The following is a 17,597-nucleotide window of genomic DNA, read 5'->3' on the forward strand; positions in this document are numbered from 1 at the left end:
GTACCGTCGCCGCGTACCACCTGGTTCCAGAAAAACTCAATCCGTGTACCACCTGGTTCCAGAAAAACTCAATTCGATAAGATATCAGGCTTATTTCAATTTAATGCGAGGGCTGCATCTGTTTCTTCTCCACCAGCTGGTCGATGCGGGGCATAACTTTGCTCACAGCACATCGGAAATCATGAAATATATCAGAAATCAGGAATAAAAAAAATTATCAGGCCAAATCTTTTTTTTTTAAGGTTGAGTCGCGAACCACCTGGAAGGCCCTCGCGTACCACTAGTGGTACGCGTACTACAGGTTGGGAACCAGTGGTCTAGTGGATAGAAGGGGGGTCTGTGCACCCCACTGAAATCAACTTCTAATCAATGTCTCTATATCAGAAAAAATGCATAGAAAACGATTAGCTATGTTTAAAAATTCAAAAAGTGTCCCACGTATCATTTTTATGCAAATTAGTGTCGCCATTACAGAAAAATACAATTTTCACTATATGTCAACCAATACTGCAGATAACTGCACAAATAAGATATCAAGACCCATTTTGAGGGTCAAGGATAATTACAAAAAGCACTCAAAGATAAAGTAAATGTAACCAAGAATTTGATTTGTCACTATATCTAGGTCAACGTTACACATTAAGAGGGACTTTTGATGGCAATTTTACCATATTGGTGCTATATTTGTGACCAAATGACTTTTACCACATCCATCATTCATCATCCTCGCTTTCAATGAAATCATCAAAGTCAAACTCGTCCTCTTCTTCTTCCTCATCTTTGCTCTCCACCTCTTCATGATCTCCACAGTCCAGTGGATCAACCAGAGAAGCTGGTAGGACAGGACCACAGGACCACACCGTTTCCAACAGTCCTTCATCAGTTAGCGTCCATCGCTGTCCTTCACTGTAGGGTTTTGGCTTTTCTATGAAGGGTTCATGAGCTCACTTGTACAGTGCAACACGGTGGTTTACACGTTGGACGTGTGGCTTCAGTGCAGAATGGCAGGGAGGAAGGCAAGCCAGGTCCACCTTAGATTTTGATGTAAGTTTCTTGTCCTCCCCCTCCATCTTCCGTAGCAGCTTCGTACGGATGACGTCCACAGAAGACTCGCGACTCTGTCCATACATCAGGCAAGTGAACTGCTCCAACTGCTGCAGAACCTGAGGCTTGATGTTCCAGTCATCACCGAGATGCCTGAAGGCCTTCTGAAACCTGGGGTTCTTCTCCAGCTTTTTCAGGGGACCCACCTTCCCCTTGCCTTTGAAGGAACTGGTGCAGTCCTCTCCAGTGAACACGTAAAACCCAAGAAGAGTGGCACAGTAATCTTCTCCATAGGATTCTGCAAGCTCAGAGAGGTTGAGTAGCTGTCGATGCTTTCCTGATCCTGTATCCAGGTATATAGTGAGCTTGATGGTGTGGGCGTGGTAGAGTAGAATGACAAAGATATCCGTGTCAGGGGTTCTGACCACAGCATTCTTGTAGCCGAGGGCGGCGGCGTGATGAAGGTACAGTACCACCATTGTATCTGTCTCTTCCTGATTGCTGTAGAATGTAGATAGTGGGGAGCTCACGCACTTCAACCTGAAACATAAAAAGGCATTGAATTTTGTGAAAAGCAGTTTGATATGAAAGAAAGCAGGATACCTCACACATAAGGATGTGAGATTACAGACAATTATCAATAAGGAGATGGGTACTCGATTGTTTTAGCTAAGGTAATGAATGAAGAACATAAAGAGGTTCATGCTTTTATTTTTAGGTTTCTTGAAATAGTATAAGCTTTTAACTCACCTTGCCATTTGATGAGATGAGTAGATGGGCTCTCCCCTCCACGGTCAGCACTGCCATATCAGTTCTCTCCAGCCTCGAAACGGTTTGTTGACTACTCCATACTCGCAGCAGAAGCTGGCAGAGCTGCTTTTTGTTGTCATCATTTGCAAGGAATGTCTTGAAATTGTATGGCTTCCTGGTTGCTGGTCCAGCTGTAATGATCTTTTCTGAGCTGCCGCGCCTCAACGTCTCCTGGGCTTTGATGGATTCCGGATGGTAACTGCCTGTTGAGAACAAGAAGTGTTTCTTGGCCACCATCTGATCGAGCACTTGTAGACATATCTCACCCCACGCAGGGGAAGGTTGTAAAGAACATGGAGCAGTGCCATGCCGTCTTGAATGAATAGGGCATCCTCAGGGTATGGTAGAACTTATGGGGTGGTGTCTTCCAGAAGGTAGTGCAGAATGGCGGCTTGGTTTGTCTTGGAGAAAAAAAACATCTGGAGTCCCAAGGCTAGGGGGCACAGGCATCAGGCAGTACTTCATGAGTTCTTCCAAGTCTAATGGCTCATCTTGATTCTGAGACTTGACGAGAAGCAGGAATGCAAGATTGCTTTGCTCTTGATACTGGATGACCTGGAATAGTAAAGGTAACTTGTCAGTGTTAGAGTATACCATTAAAATTCATATTAAATTACAAGTCCAAGATGCCATTTAAAAAGGAAACGATCCCTTGAGTATTGGAATGCCTAATTACCTTTCCCTGTGATGATGTGAGGGTAACCTTCTTGCTGGAAGCCTCCATGGTCTTGAGTTTCTTCCTCTTGATAGGGTCGAAGAAGTTTCCTGCCTGTCTGCCTTGTCAGCCTGTCTGATGCCTGTCTCCTGTCGTCCCTGGTCCGCCGGGGCTCCGCGGGTGTCCTACCGTGCCTGGCGCCGCTATTCTCTCGACTTCCGGGAGTAGGTGCCGGTGCCCGGGGACGGATTTCGCTGTCTAAACATGGTAGCGCTAGGCCAGTGGGACCGCCGGGACCCACGTGCACTCACACGTTGTTCTACGCGTGGGCGGCAGTATCAGACCGGGGCGCCCAAACGCTTCCCGGCTAAAGTTCATCCTGATGCGCCCACATTGTGCGGACAAACCCCACCAAGTCGAGGGCCACGTGGTCAGGAGAACCTCGTCCCTTCTGGTCACACTGTGCCTATCGGCCGGCCTCGAAGACCGAAATTGTGTCGGTTACCGATCCTCCGGGTTCGTAACTATGCTGGTCAGGGTGTACTTCAAACTAAGCTTAAGTGTCAAGTGTTACGTTCCTCCTTGCCCTCGCAAGGGAAAGGCTAGGGTCAAGCTCTTCCAAATTTCCAAACACTAGAAATTGGACGTCTCAAATTAATTAATTAATTTGTTAATACATCTCAGTCGCCCGCGACCTCTCTAGCGCGGGTGTCGAACCAGTTCATTTCCGGTGCGGCCGGGCCGAGTATCGACCTGGCCGTGGCCGAAGCCGTTGGTTCTGCCGTAGCACGCTAACACGTAGGCTCGCGCGTCCCTGGTCTGCCGGGGCTCCGCGGGTGTCCTACCATGCCTGGCGCCGCTATTCTCTCGACTTCCGGGAGTAGGTGCCGGTGCCCGGGGACAGATTTCGCTGTCTAAACATGGTAGCGCTAGGCCAGTGGGACCGCCGGGACCCACGTGCACTCACACGTTGTTCTACGCGTGGGCGGCAGTATCAGACCGGGGCGCCCAAACGCTCCCCGGCTAATGCCGGGCGAGAATACCGGCACCTGCCTGTCTGATGAAGTCAGCTTTAGCGGCTAATTTGACACAGACACAAATTTGCATAAAAATGATAAGTGGGACACTTTTTGAATTTTTTAACATAGCTAATCGTTTTCTACACATTTTTTCTGATATAGAGACATTGATTAGAAGTTGATTTTAGGGGGGTGCACAGACCCCCTTCTACCCACTAGACTAAAGGTAGTGAATTTTTGTTTTTGGCTGATCAGCTATAGAGAAGAGGGTAGATGGGAAAGTGTCATGGAATTTAAGACAAATCGCTCATGTTCATCTGAACACACAAACTCACAGGGACGTGCATCACGTCTTCCCAGCCATTTATATTATTACGTGAATAGAGTTGGGAGTGGAGCAGTGGGAGGGTGTAAGAGGGGCGGAGGGAGTTAGAACCTCTTGATACCAATGTAACGGTCGCTAGATGCAGACCAGTGTCCTGATTCCAATTCTGACAATTATATAACTGCTGTGGTTACAGATCCAGTTAGGGCATCTGTTCACAATAAACTAAAAAACATATCTGTTCGGTTTTCTCGGCGGATGGTGTATGGGCTTTTTTGACATCTGTCGCTAAATTGGTGATCGTGCAGGTGGTGAATTTGAACAGAGTCCACCCCACAGCTCAACGTTACATTGGTGTTCTGGAGCGAGATTCAGAACCAAAGCAGCGATTTTTGTTGAGCAATTGCCCTTCAAACATAGAATAAAAAAACATTTTGGTGCAAAAGTTTTAAAATATTTATTGGTGGGAAAATTTTCAAAAACCGCCATGGAGAACAAACCACACATAGAAGGGTCAGCAAAGGATCATCAGTGGGGTAATAAGGAGATGCTCTGGGGAAATGATAGAGGGTAACATGTGCAATATGGACTTATGTCATTAATAAATGTTCAGCATAAGGGTGCGGTTTCTGTGTAAAAAGGATAGGTCACATGTAGAAGTTTGTAGTAGGAGATGATAACCGTGACCACTTCCCTCCGTATGTGTCCTCTTCCCCTTCCCCCTTCCCCCTCCTTAATCCCTTCAATCATCCATTTGTAATCTGTCAATGTGTTTTCATGATAAAGCACCGAACGAAACCCCTCCAAAGACGACATGGATACATCTCGCTGCTGTGCACTGTGGTAAGACCCACCTCAAGCTGTCGACAACAGTGGCTTTGTCTTGGGTTAGAGTGGTCCATGGGGAAATCCAATGAGCTCATGGTCACAACGTTAATAATAACGGAGGAGCAGGACAGCAAAAAGGAGTACAACGAGGAGGTCAAGCGTGGCGGGGCAGTTGAAGCGGGAGAACCAGCACAGAGTGGTTGGCCGCGAGTGAGGGAAGGGATTGGAGAGGCTTGCATAGCTCGTGCGAGTTGGTACAATGGGATTCCGGAAGAGCCAGATATGGGTACACTAAGAACGACCTTCCATGCCAGGATGTTGCCCAAGAAGCATCCCTCTTTTCCTCTCTTTCGCACCATGGAGCCGGCCATTGTGTGCTCTTGTCTTCATTGCTCCATACGGACTTCTGTGGACCTCATGAAAGCATAGCGTTTGGAGAAGGTTCTCTCTCTTTGTCTTTTCCTCCCTTCCTCCTTCCGTCATAACTATTATTGGTGTGAAAGGCTAAGGTAACACCACAAGTCACCAATATATCGTAGGTGTTTGGGTTTTATAATTATTTTATTGTATCGAAAATAAGTAATATGTGCTTTCCCTCTTTCCTTGTAGATGTTTAGGTGTTTGAGATAGGTCACATGTCTTAGTGGGTGTGTTGTCTTTAGGATCATCCATTCCCCTTTGATTTATTTATCAAACCTGTTTGCACTGTGGGTGTGTTGGGCTCAGTGTTGTAGTTGAGTCTGACTCCGAGTGCTTCAGTCCCCAGTCTGAGTCCTGTATGGTAAAGTGGCAAAAAAATAACGGGTTTACAAGTGCTGATGTAAATAAAGGCAATAAAATATCAAAACTGACTCACGGTGTAACCCACCCCCTCAATGATTAATGTAATATGTTACTGTTATATGCAGAGTACAATTGTAACATGTTTCCAAAACATATGTGTAATGCTGCCCTTCACAACAAGTACACATCATGGTGTTTCATTGAGAAATTATCTGCAGGAAAGATTCCGGACGGATCTTCATTCGGCTGAAGCGTAGGGAATACCAATAACCATGCCACGTGTACCACACGATGCCATCGTCGGTGCGTGATGAGTATACGCCACCTGGGTAGTACTGGCCATTGAGATTGGCTGCGTGGCACCTACAGTGACAGACATTCAGTGAATTATGACTGGATAACTTTTGGTGAAATCAGACTGGTTAACTGGTTGCTAAATCGAATTAATCCTGGTTAACTGGTTGCTAAATCAGTGAAATGGTGAAGGCTGTAAATAAGAGACATGGTATTTCCACACAAGTGTTGTGCTTACGGCTTTGTTTAGGTTATGTACCACTCATGAGTGGTGTTGCTGGCTTCAAAGAGCAAAAGTATTAATTTTTATAAACAAGATCTAGGCTCATGGAAGAGCTAGAACTCAGAACAGATCAGGACACAACATAACAAAGAGAACGGCATGAGAAAGGGAGAAGGTAGACAGAGAAGGTAGATGGAGACCGACAAACAAGGGATACAGGTAACGATGAGGGTTAGGGAACGCAAGGGGTAGAAAAAATGGATACAGAATAAAAAAAATTGGGGAGGGCTGTGAGTGCTTTAATGGGTGTAGAAAAGGTCATGGCCTTTGATGGGGGGTGAGCTCCAACTTGAGGTGGTGGTGAACAGCTATTTCCTCAAAAACCTGAGAAATCTTTCACGAGTGACATCAGTCTTATTTCGAACATCACTTATGCAAGCATCATGGAGCTAGTTCTACTTTTGAGTTTTAAAAGTAGGACGATTTGTGGACATTTCGGACACAGGACTGAGTCATCCTGTCCTTTTTTCTCTCATCGCCAGAAACAATATTATGCATGCGCAGACACCCTATTGGAGCACAGAAATGCGGCATGGACTGTCGCCTGTCACATACGCAGGGTGAAGTGGTGGGAGAAGGTCACCAAACATCTGCAAGCCCTTTAGGATCATCCTGAAGATAGGCAACATATCCCAGTTACACTATCGATAAACAACAGATAAGCATGGGCCAAGCAGATAAACCGACAGGCCCAGCAGATGGATAAACCGGCAGACCCAGCAGATGGATAAACCGGCAAGCCCAGCAGATGGATAAACCGGCAGGCCCAGCAGATGGATAAACCGGCAGGCCCAGCAGATGGATAAACCGGCAGGCCCAGCAGATGGATAAACCGGCAGGCCCAGCAGATGGATAAACCGGCAGGCCCAGCAGATGGATAAACCGGCAGGCCCAGCAGATGGATAAACCGGCAGGCCCAGCAGATGGATAAACCGGCAGGCCCAGCAGATGGATAAACCGGCAGGCCCAGCAGATGGATAAACCGGCAGGCCCAGCAGATGGATAAACCGGCAGGCCTAGCAGATAAACCGGCGGGCCCAGCAGATGGATAAACCGGCAGGCCCAGCAGATGGATAAACCGGCAAGCCCAGCAGATGGATAAACCGGCGGGCCCAGCAGATGGATAAACCGGCGGGCCCAGCAGAGGATAAACTGGTGGGCCCAGCAGAGGATAAACTGGTGGGCCCAGCAGCTTTAGCCCATAACGCAATGTGTGACTCTTTTTTTTTGGAAATAATGTATCACGAGGCCTTTTTGCCCATGCGCTGTGTGCGCGTTTTCAGTGAATCCATTCTGCTGACCGGGCACTTATAACCTGCTGTTTGTAGCGCAAAATCTAATTCAAATTGTCTTTTAAAAATCCCAAACAAATGTCAATTCAAGACTCTCTGCTCACCTTCACTCTCTCATTCCTCTTTTCTCCCACCTCTGGAACAAACTCCCTCACTCTCTTCAATCCCACTCCTCCCTCCAGGTCTTTAAAACAGATGTTCACCACCATCTCTTATCTTCCCCCATCCAAAACCTTGATCTTTTCTACCATCGTTAATTCACCCCAGATCCACTTTTTTGAAATACCAACTTCCTTCCTGGAAGTTCTAGCAGTGTCCATGTGTTTTATACCTCTCCCACCCCCCCCCCCCCCTCTCCTTCCCATGCCCCTCCCCCCAAGCTCTCTCCCTCCCACAGATCTCCCGATGTCCCTGTTCTCTACTGTTGTACTTGTGTGCTTCCCTCTCTCTCCCAATCTTGTCTCCCGCTCCCTTTATTGTATGTTTTGTGTGTCGGTTTATTTATTTTTTTTGGGGGGGGGGTGGGGTAGGGGGGCTTAATGTTAGTTCTTACACGAGCCTCGATCTTTTATACAAAAAAAAAAAGTTGGAAACTTACCCCTACCCCACTTTTGTCGGTAACTTTTGCTACGCTAGGTTAATGAGTTTATAGCCACGTCATTACGTAGCCTTTGGATAAAGTCGAAGCTGACCCCTCCCCATTTTCTCTTCATCATGGCTGGTGAACAGGCCAGACCTGGAAATGAGTCCTCACTATCCAAAATTTGTTCCTCTTTTTTTTTGCCTGTGGAATTGCGTTCCTCTTTTTTCCAATTCATTCCTCTTTTTTTCCAATTTGTTCTTGTCAAAAAATGTGTTCCTCTTTCTTGCACTAATTTGTTCCTCTTTTTCCCTCGACTGCGGAACTAAGTTTCACATTCTCTTCAATCCCATCCTTCCTTCCAGGTTTTCAAGACAGCTGTTCACCACCATCTCAGATCGTCCCCAATCCAAAACCTTAATCTTTTCAAAAGCCTTTAACCCCACCGACTCCGCTTACAACTTTCCAGTTTCTCTTTGGTGAGAGTTCGATTCTGTCTCCATCTTGTCGACCCCATGCATTCTCCCCTAGTCCCTTGTTTGTCCATCTGCATCTATTCTATCCCTTGGCCCCACTTTTGGTGTTTCCCCACTCTTTCTGCTGTTCCTTTTGTGCTGTTGCACCCTGATCCATTCTGTGTTATATTTGTTCCACGACGCTCGGCTTCTGAGTACAAAAATATGAAGATAATGACGTCAGCCAAACCTGCAGGTTTGCTTATGTGGTACGCACTCCAATTCCTGCAGCACATCCTAACACCAAACAAACCACAGTAGGAGCTCTATAATTCCTACAACCAATATTGTTAACTATATTTTACAATTACCTTTTATACATTTATTATTCGACACATTTTGGCTCCACGTTACAGGCCACAGTTGTTCAAGATACCTGTTGAACCACCAGCCACCCTTGTCCTCATTTGCGCAGTGTCCTTCGACATATCGGTCATTGTCACGGTCCCATGTGCTGAAGGCCATGCCCAAGTGATCCGACCACCACCTGACTTCAGGGTGGAACCCCCCAGACAGACTGTCACCTGCCGTGCCATTGTACTCTCCAAAACTGAGCTGATAGTTTTTCTGAAAGAAAATTTAAACCCAACAATAATGTGAATTATCATCCTGTAAACGAGTTATTTTATCCTCAAAGCAGTGAATGAAATAAATATGAGCGAATCAAAACCTGCATCCTTACACACCTTCTCGTCTGCAATTCGGAAGTTCTGGTATTGTGCAAATCTCTTTTCACCATTCCAGTCTGCAAGATCAATCTGCAAGATATACGTCCCTTGGACGAGCACACGTTTAGTTCCAACCTCGCACCAGACAAATAACAGCTCCAAACACATTCCATGCAAGCAATGAATTATCATCCAGTGTTATTAGGGCACTCAATGACAAATAAAAGCCGGATGACGTTATCACGCAAGTACAAAACATGAAGAGGGTTTTATTTGGTTTTACAACTTCCGGGAGTTTGATTTCTTTATAGCGATAACATCCAATTTTCAAGTTATTCTGTCCAGCACTAGTGCATTGGCAGTAAAAACAAGACCGGAAGTCTACCAGCGGCGTAGCTGGGCTTGTAAAATATTATAAACCACAAACACATATGATTAGCTTTTTTAACAGTCGCTAATGCTGTTTATAACATTAAACAAAGAAATTTGGAGGAATCCCGACATCCGTGAGGTAAGTTTTACTTACAGAACTGAGCGAAGATCTACGGTAATCTATGTACCCCACAAGGGTTGGGGAAATAACATGACCCTTCCTGCCGCTAAAGTGGCGTTTGTCGTTGCTGCCTTTTGAAACCCACCAATTAATGTTTTGTTTTGAAAACCACCAATGAAACCCACTTTTCCTGCTGTTTAACACGAAACTGAAAGGGAGAAAGACCAGGGTGTGCTCATTTACCAAGCAGCTAGCTAGCGCTTGCCAAGCCAGCCGTTCCTAATGGTTTTGAATGGAGTGCTTGCTCGAATGCTTAAACCACTTGGCGATCTCTCCACAAGAAACGTGGTAAATGAACACACACCCAATGTTCTTGAGACCCGACCATAGATCGACTGTAATCTATATTCCCCAAAGAGGAATGACCCTTTCTGCCCCTCCCGTAGTGAGCAGATGTGTACTAGTAAATTAAAATGTTGGTCAGTGGAGTCAGCCGACGTAATGACGTAGCGTGACGGCCGGACAAAAAACTGCCGCTTTTTAAATATAATAAAAGATGATATATTTTAACCTCCAATAACTTTGCAGTCACTACGAAGGGATTCGTGTTACGATTAGATTTACTATAATATTAACGTTACGTTATTATTATGAAAATATTACTTTTAAAAAAGCGAGGCTAATTCCTTACTTCCACATTAGTACCGTACACCACTTTATCATTGATTCATGAACCATACACCGCTTCAATCTACAAACTTTGCAATAACGACAAAGGGATTACAGTGTTACGATTATATTTACTATATAATTGGTATTAATGCTATTATTATTATTATTACGAAAGCAACACTGCTGTATTAAGAAACCTGGGCTAATTTGTCCGAAGCAGCCTGAAGGTGAGGCATAAAGGCATGAAGCCTAAGGCCTATACATACTGTGTCGTTGGAAGATCCGTAACGCCGATGCTTTTGATATTTGATGATCATTTTAACAATCGGTTTGTTTGTGTTTCACACTGAATGAAAAACATAAAGGTCGAGCATGGCGATTGTGATATATGACAGGTTCGACGATATATTCGGCCTGAACGACATTGGAATAAAAATGTCCGTGTGTGGAGTCAGCTGTTGTATGCCGTAATGACATCAGACGTAATCACATCACCCTGTCATGTGACCAGATCCTCAGCTCTGATTGGTATACATTTGAGGGGACATACATACTGGAACCTTTGAGGGACATACATAAACACATATATATGGACGGACAAACACCGTTCTAGACTGCATTCCCCTATGGGCTACGCCGTAAAAAAAAAAAAGGAGAAAATCCTACAATGGTGGTTCGTACTCCTCGGGGTGTAAGAGTTTGATCTTTACCCTGGAGGGGTATGATGTAAATTACAATCAAATGGGCCTTGCATTAAGCTATCTAGAGGGCGAAATTTCGTTCCGATCGGACAAACTTTAGTTATGGTAAAATGTTTAAATGACTATTATTAGGTCGTGAGCTTAAAATTAGGCCAAGTTTAAAAATCAGGTCACACTAGCATACTTCATGTTCATTCACATTATTGATGCAAAATTTCATTCCAAAAGTCCCAGCCAGCTCCCATTATACAGCTTGGAAAATGATAGTTTATAAATTTGGAGTGTTGGGTGCAGGAAGAAAAAAAAAAAAAAAAAAGACTTTCTTAATGGTGGTTTCGTGCGCCTGGGGGGGTTTCGTGCTCCTGGGGGGGTTTCTAAGAAACGATGGTACCATTCAAATTTGTGGGCAGTTTTTGGGCACCAAATATAGAAAAAACCCTACAACAGCAATGAGATTTCCCCGATGCTATAGGGGAGGCTTAATAATTCACCCACTTCCGATGATAATTCCCCACTTTAATATAAAAGTTAAAACCTTAAGTTTGAAGTAGCCATCCAAACTTAGTAGAACTTCCCATGTACACCCAGAGTACACCCAACACTTTTCAACTTATTCTGTCAGTGACCTCTCATCGTAGACATGTAGCAAATTGTTACAGCTGTGTATCCCAGTGTTCTGGTACGAATCCCGGTGGGCTGCGTCAATATCGGCTGCAACGGCCAGTTGAGTCAATGTCCACGAGCTGAATCACATGTCTACTGCCACAATACCGTGTGGTTGGGACCACGGAGCCAGCCGATGCGTTGCGCTGATTTGTTGCCGCACGCCTGATCTCTAATTAATGGCTGAGCGGAGCCGATGAGGCGCATGGCATGTTTTTATGCCTCCGCCCCCGAAGATGGACCGAGGCATTATCTGTTCAGGTTGAACGTCCGTACAGACTCAACCTCGTTTTTCCCAGCAACCATATGTCCGATTGAGAGGAAACTTTTTTGGGTAGGAGTGACACCCATGCAGGACGTTTTTATGATAATTTTGATGTCATAAGGACACGTGGTATGGCAGCCATCTTGAATTAAACGCAAATAATTTTTTAACATTTTTCGGAAACCGCTGAATGGAAACATTTGAAACTTGGCACATTGTCATGTACTCACAATGGGGAACAAAGGCATGATAATGATGACATCATGGGTGGAGCAGACCATCCACACTCAGGACAGTGATGAAGATAGTCAGGTTCACTATGTTAACAAATATAATTTCTTTCAAAATTTTGGGATTAGCAAACCTGTACATTTTTGGAATCTTCAGAGCATGGAGAATCTGAAAATCAATGTTGGCATTTGCACAGACACCTGCATGGCCGCCATTTTGGATTTTGAAAATGGCCACCATAAAATACATATTTTGCGTGATCTCGGCTTCTAGTCAACCTAGAGACTTAATTAAATATGCTAATCCTATGTTTTCTGGGTCAAGGAATCCAATAAAGGCCTCAAAATAGTGCTCAGGATTATAGAAAAGCAACAAACAAAGGTAGTTGAAAACCATTGTCTTTATATTTGTGATATAACTGTATTACATAATACATGATATTGCAAGTCCTTTGAAGTTATAGGTTGTTATAGGAAGTTATAGGTAGTATCAGATTGAACTATAAGTCCTATACACAGGATCTACGATGTCTATACCGTTCAGGAATATGCTTTTAGAGATCTTCATCACTGTGCTGAGTGTCATTTTCGCAAAGGTGTCTACGCAAATGTAAACATTAATTTTTGGATTCCTCATGCTCTGAATATTCCAAAAATGTATAGTTTTGCTAATCTACCAAAATTTTGAACGAAAAAACATAGTGAACCTGACTAATTCCACGAGAGAGGCCAGAGAGGGGGACATTCATTCAGACCAGAGAGGGGGACAAGACAATAAATACCAGAGCTGTGTCAGCATGCTCAGACACAGCTGGAACCGATTCAGGGTGGCAGCTTAGGTGTGTCCCTTCAGTAGCTGTCCGGCTTGGGAAGAGGAGAAGAGAGGTGTGGCTGGCTGGGAGTGGGTGGGGGCATGGCTGACTGTGGTGGGGCGTGGCTGGATGGGTGGTGGCATGGCCTTCACACACAAATCTGCAGACTTGAAGCAGCCTTTCACAGGATGGTTCTCGGGCATCTCCTCATTCCTCCCCGGTGTACATACTTTTAAAGTCTCTGGCCCCCACATTCCGCCATGATGTACTGTGCCACTTCCCTCTCACTCACCATTGACTCAAAGCTGTCTGCGAGTGGGGGAACCCTTCCCCGACCTTCACCCAGATGGTCCTGGTGCTGCGGGACTGGTTGAGATGGAGGGCATGGCTTTTCCCGATTAAACTGCAGGCTGATGGTCTACCCAGACACTAAAAATAGCATACAAGTCAGATTCCAGAGGGTAGAACATTAAATAAGGGTTCAAATGGATCGCGGTTTTTAGACACACACATTAGAGAAAGTGGATGTTGTCTATCTATACATAAAGTGACGCATATCTAATATCACCATTAAATCACCTCATGCTGACTCCTCATGCTGACCTCATGCTGACTCAAAGACATTTACTACAAAGATAACTAAACTATCCTAAGCAATGTTACACCCAAGAAGAAGTCATTTCCACAACAATATGTTCATATGTCTGCCTCTCATCTCACATTGACTCAAGAGGAGGTCCTTCGGCTGGGAGAATGGAGCTTGGGCTGCGTCTGCACATTCAACCAGTCACGACCTCAAACACGGCCTGCTTCACACATGGCCAGATCTATGTTGAATTTGATGCTTTACTGAAGTCTAAACTAGAACGGCAATCGGTAGAGCGCATACCTCCGCCAGGCTGAACAGTTTATGTTTTGTATCCCACTGATAGGCCAAATCTGGGTTCGGACCTAAACCAAAATCTAATCGCCTTGTTCTTGTCACCTAACCAACTCGTCCACCAAGTTTAGTCATAACTCGTCCATAACCTTTTTTAAATATCATGTTATATATCGGTTTTAGCCCCATCACTCAATGGTGAAGAATCACTTCAATATTAAATAATTCTCGTATCCGAATCCATATTCATATCTTCACCAAAATCGAATCGATTAGTCCTTCTCACAAACCCAATCTGTCCACCAGGTTTCGTCAAAATCGGTCCACGACATTTTGAGATATCCTGCTATATATCATTTTTGGCCCCATCTCCCAATGTTGAAGAATCACTTTTAAAATTCTACTAGGATCTTCACCAAAATCTAATCGTTTCGTCCTTGTCACATACACTACCTCTCTGCCAAATTTCGTCCGAATCCGTCTACAACTTATTGAGATATATTGTTCACAAACAGACAGACAGGGGTGAAAACATAACCTCCATCCACTTTCGGTGGCGGAATAACCCGATTTTGATCAGGCGACACAACTTGGTCACTTTTATGAGGAAGTCAGTTATGATGTCAATCACAATAAGCTTCTCTATTATGGTCAATATTAATTATGCATTGTTAATAAGAAAGAGTGGGCAGGAGTGGGACACTTGTGGGTTTTCTCATCTGAAATTCTCATTGTTGGAGCTGGTCTGACTCTTTTGTCTGTATCAGGGATAGTCGGAGTCTTAGGGACCTGTTTCAAATGTCAGCAAAAACTAACCCCATTGGTCCAAAGATAGTGACAACGAGTAACATGCCCTTTCTCCCCTGTCCCTCTTCTCCCATAAATATGCGTGTGCATGATTATGTGTATGACCGAATGACTATTGGTTTGTTTGTGTGCAAGTTTCCATGAAAGCTAATGCATGCTTGGCGCAAAATGGCTTCCTCCAAGCACCGATATAGAGCAGTACAATAAAGTACAGTATACCAATGTGGTCACTTGTGATCGGGTGCAGGTAACCTTGCTTGTCCCTCTCTCACACCTCACTGCCCTTCACCCTGAGAAGATGCACCGCATGGGACTATAAAACAAAGCGAGTGTGTTCAACACAAAGCACATATTTTAAGAAAAAGCACATATTGGGCGCTTACAGTATAGGACCATAGCCTCACAGCACATGCAACTATTTTGAGGTTTGGCCTCAACTTTTTTTGCTGTTTCCCTTTTTTTTTTATTAACCCCACATGGGAGTGGTCAAGTCCAAGAACCAAAGAGTTCCCCGCCCCCGGTGGAAAAGCAAAGAAAGATGGCAGACCATCCACTTGTATTATAAAGAAAAATAGGGGTGCTGCAGATGATTGACACGGTAAAATAAAGAGGGGCAAGGGGCTACAGAGAATTTTACAGACAAACAAGGAGTGGTCCAGGTGGCACAATCAGTGTAAACTTATGGCCTTGCGAGGGCCTCCCAGAATCCAGTGCTCAATGAGGTTCCAGTAATGAACAGGCAGAGAAAGGACCTGAGACTATGTGACAGATGATGAGGCAACCTCACAAGGTGCTGCACCCGGGTTTAGGCCTCTAGAATTTTGGCGGCAAGCCTGTGGGAACACTAACTCCAATGGTACACTTTAGCTGGCAATGCAGAATCAGGAATGCAACCAGTAAGGCAGAAATAATTCACAAAAACCCACAAATTCCCCCATCCAGCATCCTCAACATCCTCAAAGAGCTCACAACTCAACCAATGTTCTGCGAAAGGCTCCTAAGGGAGAGGTGGCGGCACCACCTCTGGGCAGATGCGGACAACCTACCACCCACCTAAATTCCCTATTATTCGGTACTATTCTGATAAAGCCTACCCAAATTACATCTCTCACCATCTTCTGTACATTTGTGCTGCAGCCTCTAATCACCTGCCAGATTTGCACCAATTGCTCAAGCCAATCTGCTTTTCTCGTGGCTGATATACAAGCCTGGATGATAGTGAGCTGGCCTGTTCATGCTTCCATCATGCCATATCAAAACCAAAGCAATCACCAGTGTGTTATGTACTGTAAATCACTCCGAGCTTGGGTTCTCCGAGCCAAACAAATTAACTGGGAAAGGGGGCTCATGTTATGAGCGTGGCAAACACCTTTACATCATCTGTTTTTCTCAGGAACCTATCAAACCTGGGTAAGTCCAAAAAAAAAAGTCCTTTTGTACCACGTGTTTTCCCACATCCATGTTCAACGGGACAATTCTCAGAAATTATTGGCACACAATTGTAACTGAGATGTAAACAAGAAGCCTCTTCAGTTTTAAAATCCAATTTTCACAAAATATGTTTGCACTAGATGATGCCGGAGAAAGTTGAAATCAAAGTGAAAGTGAAGTGGAAGCCAATTCTGCAGGATTAGACCCGAGTTAGAGAAATGTTTTCTCCTGGCCTGTAACCACACTACCGATTATCAAGAATTCATAGTAACACTTCTGATGTTAATTTGGATATGCGTGTCCTGTAATTGTGCCTTCTGTGTTTGTGCGATGTAGTCCGGAGTGTGCAGCAAACCTTGTGAGGTTATCTGGTGTATGATGTCATTTCCCAGCCAGAATTCACCATCGTGCGCTTCAAAGTTTCCAAAACCCATCTTGTACTCCTCCCAGCTCCTTAAAGATTCACACATGGGTCAGTGTTGAATTTGATTCACATCTACTGATTCGTTATTGTTTTTAAATGCAATTCAAAATGATTATGCTCATCACAGGAATGCACTGTTACGTTTTATAAAATGATTCCCCACGTAAAAGAATGGTCTCACTGTCTTACAAGTTATGTCCTTCCTACATGTGTTTCTACTCTCTCCTTTCTATTGCCTCTATTCATCAATTGTGAGGATTTTTTTCCTGATTGGCTCTTTATCGAGTGATACATGACCTACCATTGGCACTGACAGCCATAATACCTTGTTATCCAAGGCCATCTGTACCTTGTACCGGCTTTTCAACCAGTCCTGAAAATGGACTCGACTCGGAGCACAGAGGTGTGCCCGATCCACGTCTCACAAAACATCAATGGTGGTTCTTGAAGGTTCTGTTGCTGTTCCACATCATATTTTGACATTGATGGGGACTGTCCTTCAGCATCTCCCTAAATCCCATAAAGATCCGTCGGCCAGCCAGTTGGCTTCCTGGATCATTCTGCCTGGGTGGAATGGGGGCTGGGCCTTAGTTGAGGTTGTAGTGGACTCTATCACGTTATCCTGCAGAGAATGATTGGACAAGATGCTGTGAAGCAGTTTGGCCACAATGTAACAGCTCAAAATGTACAATGTACATTTGGGTCAGTGTTGAATTTGGGTCAGTGTTAAGATTCATTGGAATCTCCCGCGATGAAGCTAACTCCAAGGGCCTTTCACTCACTCACCGCAGGCAGGTCTGATTCTGCAACTGGTCCTGACGGCATCAGCCCACGGGTCCTAAAATCATGTTCTTCCGCTCTTTCACTCCCTCTTTCTGTTCTCTTCACCCTCTCTTTTGCTCAAGGTCATCTGCCATCTGCTTGGAAATCAGCCAACATCACCGCTTTGCACAAAAAAGGTGCAAAAACAGATCCTAGCAACTACAGACCAATCAGCCTTCTCCCAATTATCAGCAAAGTCATGGAATCCATCATTGCTTCAGATATGAAATCTTTCCTCTTCTCCAATGGCTTGATCTCTGATCATCAATTTGGTTTCAGACCTGGTCACTCTACTCTGGAC

General features: G+C 44.7%; 3 protein-coding genes across 3 annotated transcripts in view; all 3 read right to left on the reverse strand.

Moving 5' to 3' along the window:
- Positions 1-432: 432 nt before the first annotated feature.
- Positions 433-2,105, reverse strand: LOC144891805 (uncharacterized). The gene is made up of 2 exons (XM_078776403.1): positions 1,795-2,105; positions 433-1,584 (listed from the first exon to the last, which is right to left on the reverse strand). The coding sequence occupies exons 1-2, from the start codon at positions 1,800-1,802 to the stop codon at positions 945-947; spliced, it is 648 nt and encodes a 215-aa protein (XP_078632529.1). The 5' UTR covers positions 1,803-2,105; the 3' UTR covers positions 433-944.
- Positions 2,106-2,187: 82 nt separating this feature from the next.
- Positions 2,188-5,655, reverse strand: LOC144891646 (uncharacterized). The gene is made up of 3 exons (XM_078775304.1): positions 5,578-5,655; positions 5,378-5,455; positions 2,188-2,409 (listed from the first exon to the last, which is right to left on the reverse strand). Exons 1-3 carry the CDS (start codon positions 5,653-5,655, stop codon positions 2,188-2,190), a joined length of 378 nt encoding a protein of 125 aa, XP_078631430.1.
- Positions 4,296-17,597, reverse strand: part of FGL1 (fibrinogen like 1) — a 52,250-nt gene continuing 38,948 nt past the window's right edge. Inside the window, exons 5-8 of the mRNA XM_068113387.2 lie at positions 16,406-16,503; positions 9,115-9,203; positions 8,805-8,995; positions 4,296-5,827 (exon numbers count right to left, since the gene is read on the reverse strand). Coding sequence (XP_067969488.2) covers positions 5,662-5,827; positions 8,805-8,995; positions 9,115-9,203; positions 16,406-16,503 — 544 coding nt within the window. The 3' untranslated portion in view covers positions 4,296-5,661. The remainder of the gene's footprint in view (positions 5,828-8,804; positions 8,996-9,114; positions 9,204-16,405; positions 16,504-17,597) is intronic.

This window comes from Myxine glutinosa, chromosome 4 (assembly GCF_964187855.1).
Source record: "Myxine glutinosa chromosome 4, kmMyxGlut1.1, whole genome shotgun sequence".
NCBI classification, from domain to species: Eukaryota; Metazoa; Chordata; class Myxini; order Myxiniformes; family Myxinidae; genus Myxine; species Myxine glutinosa.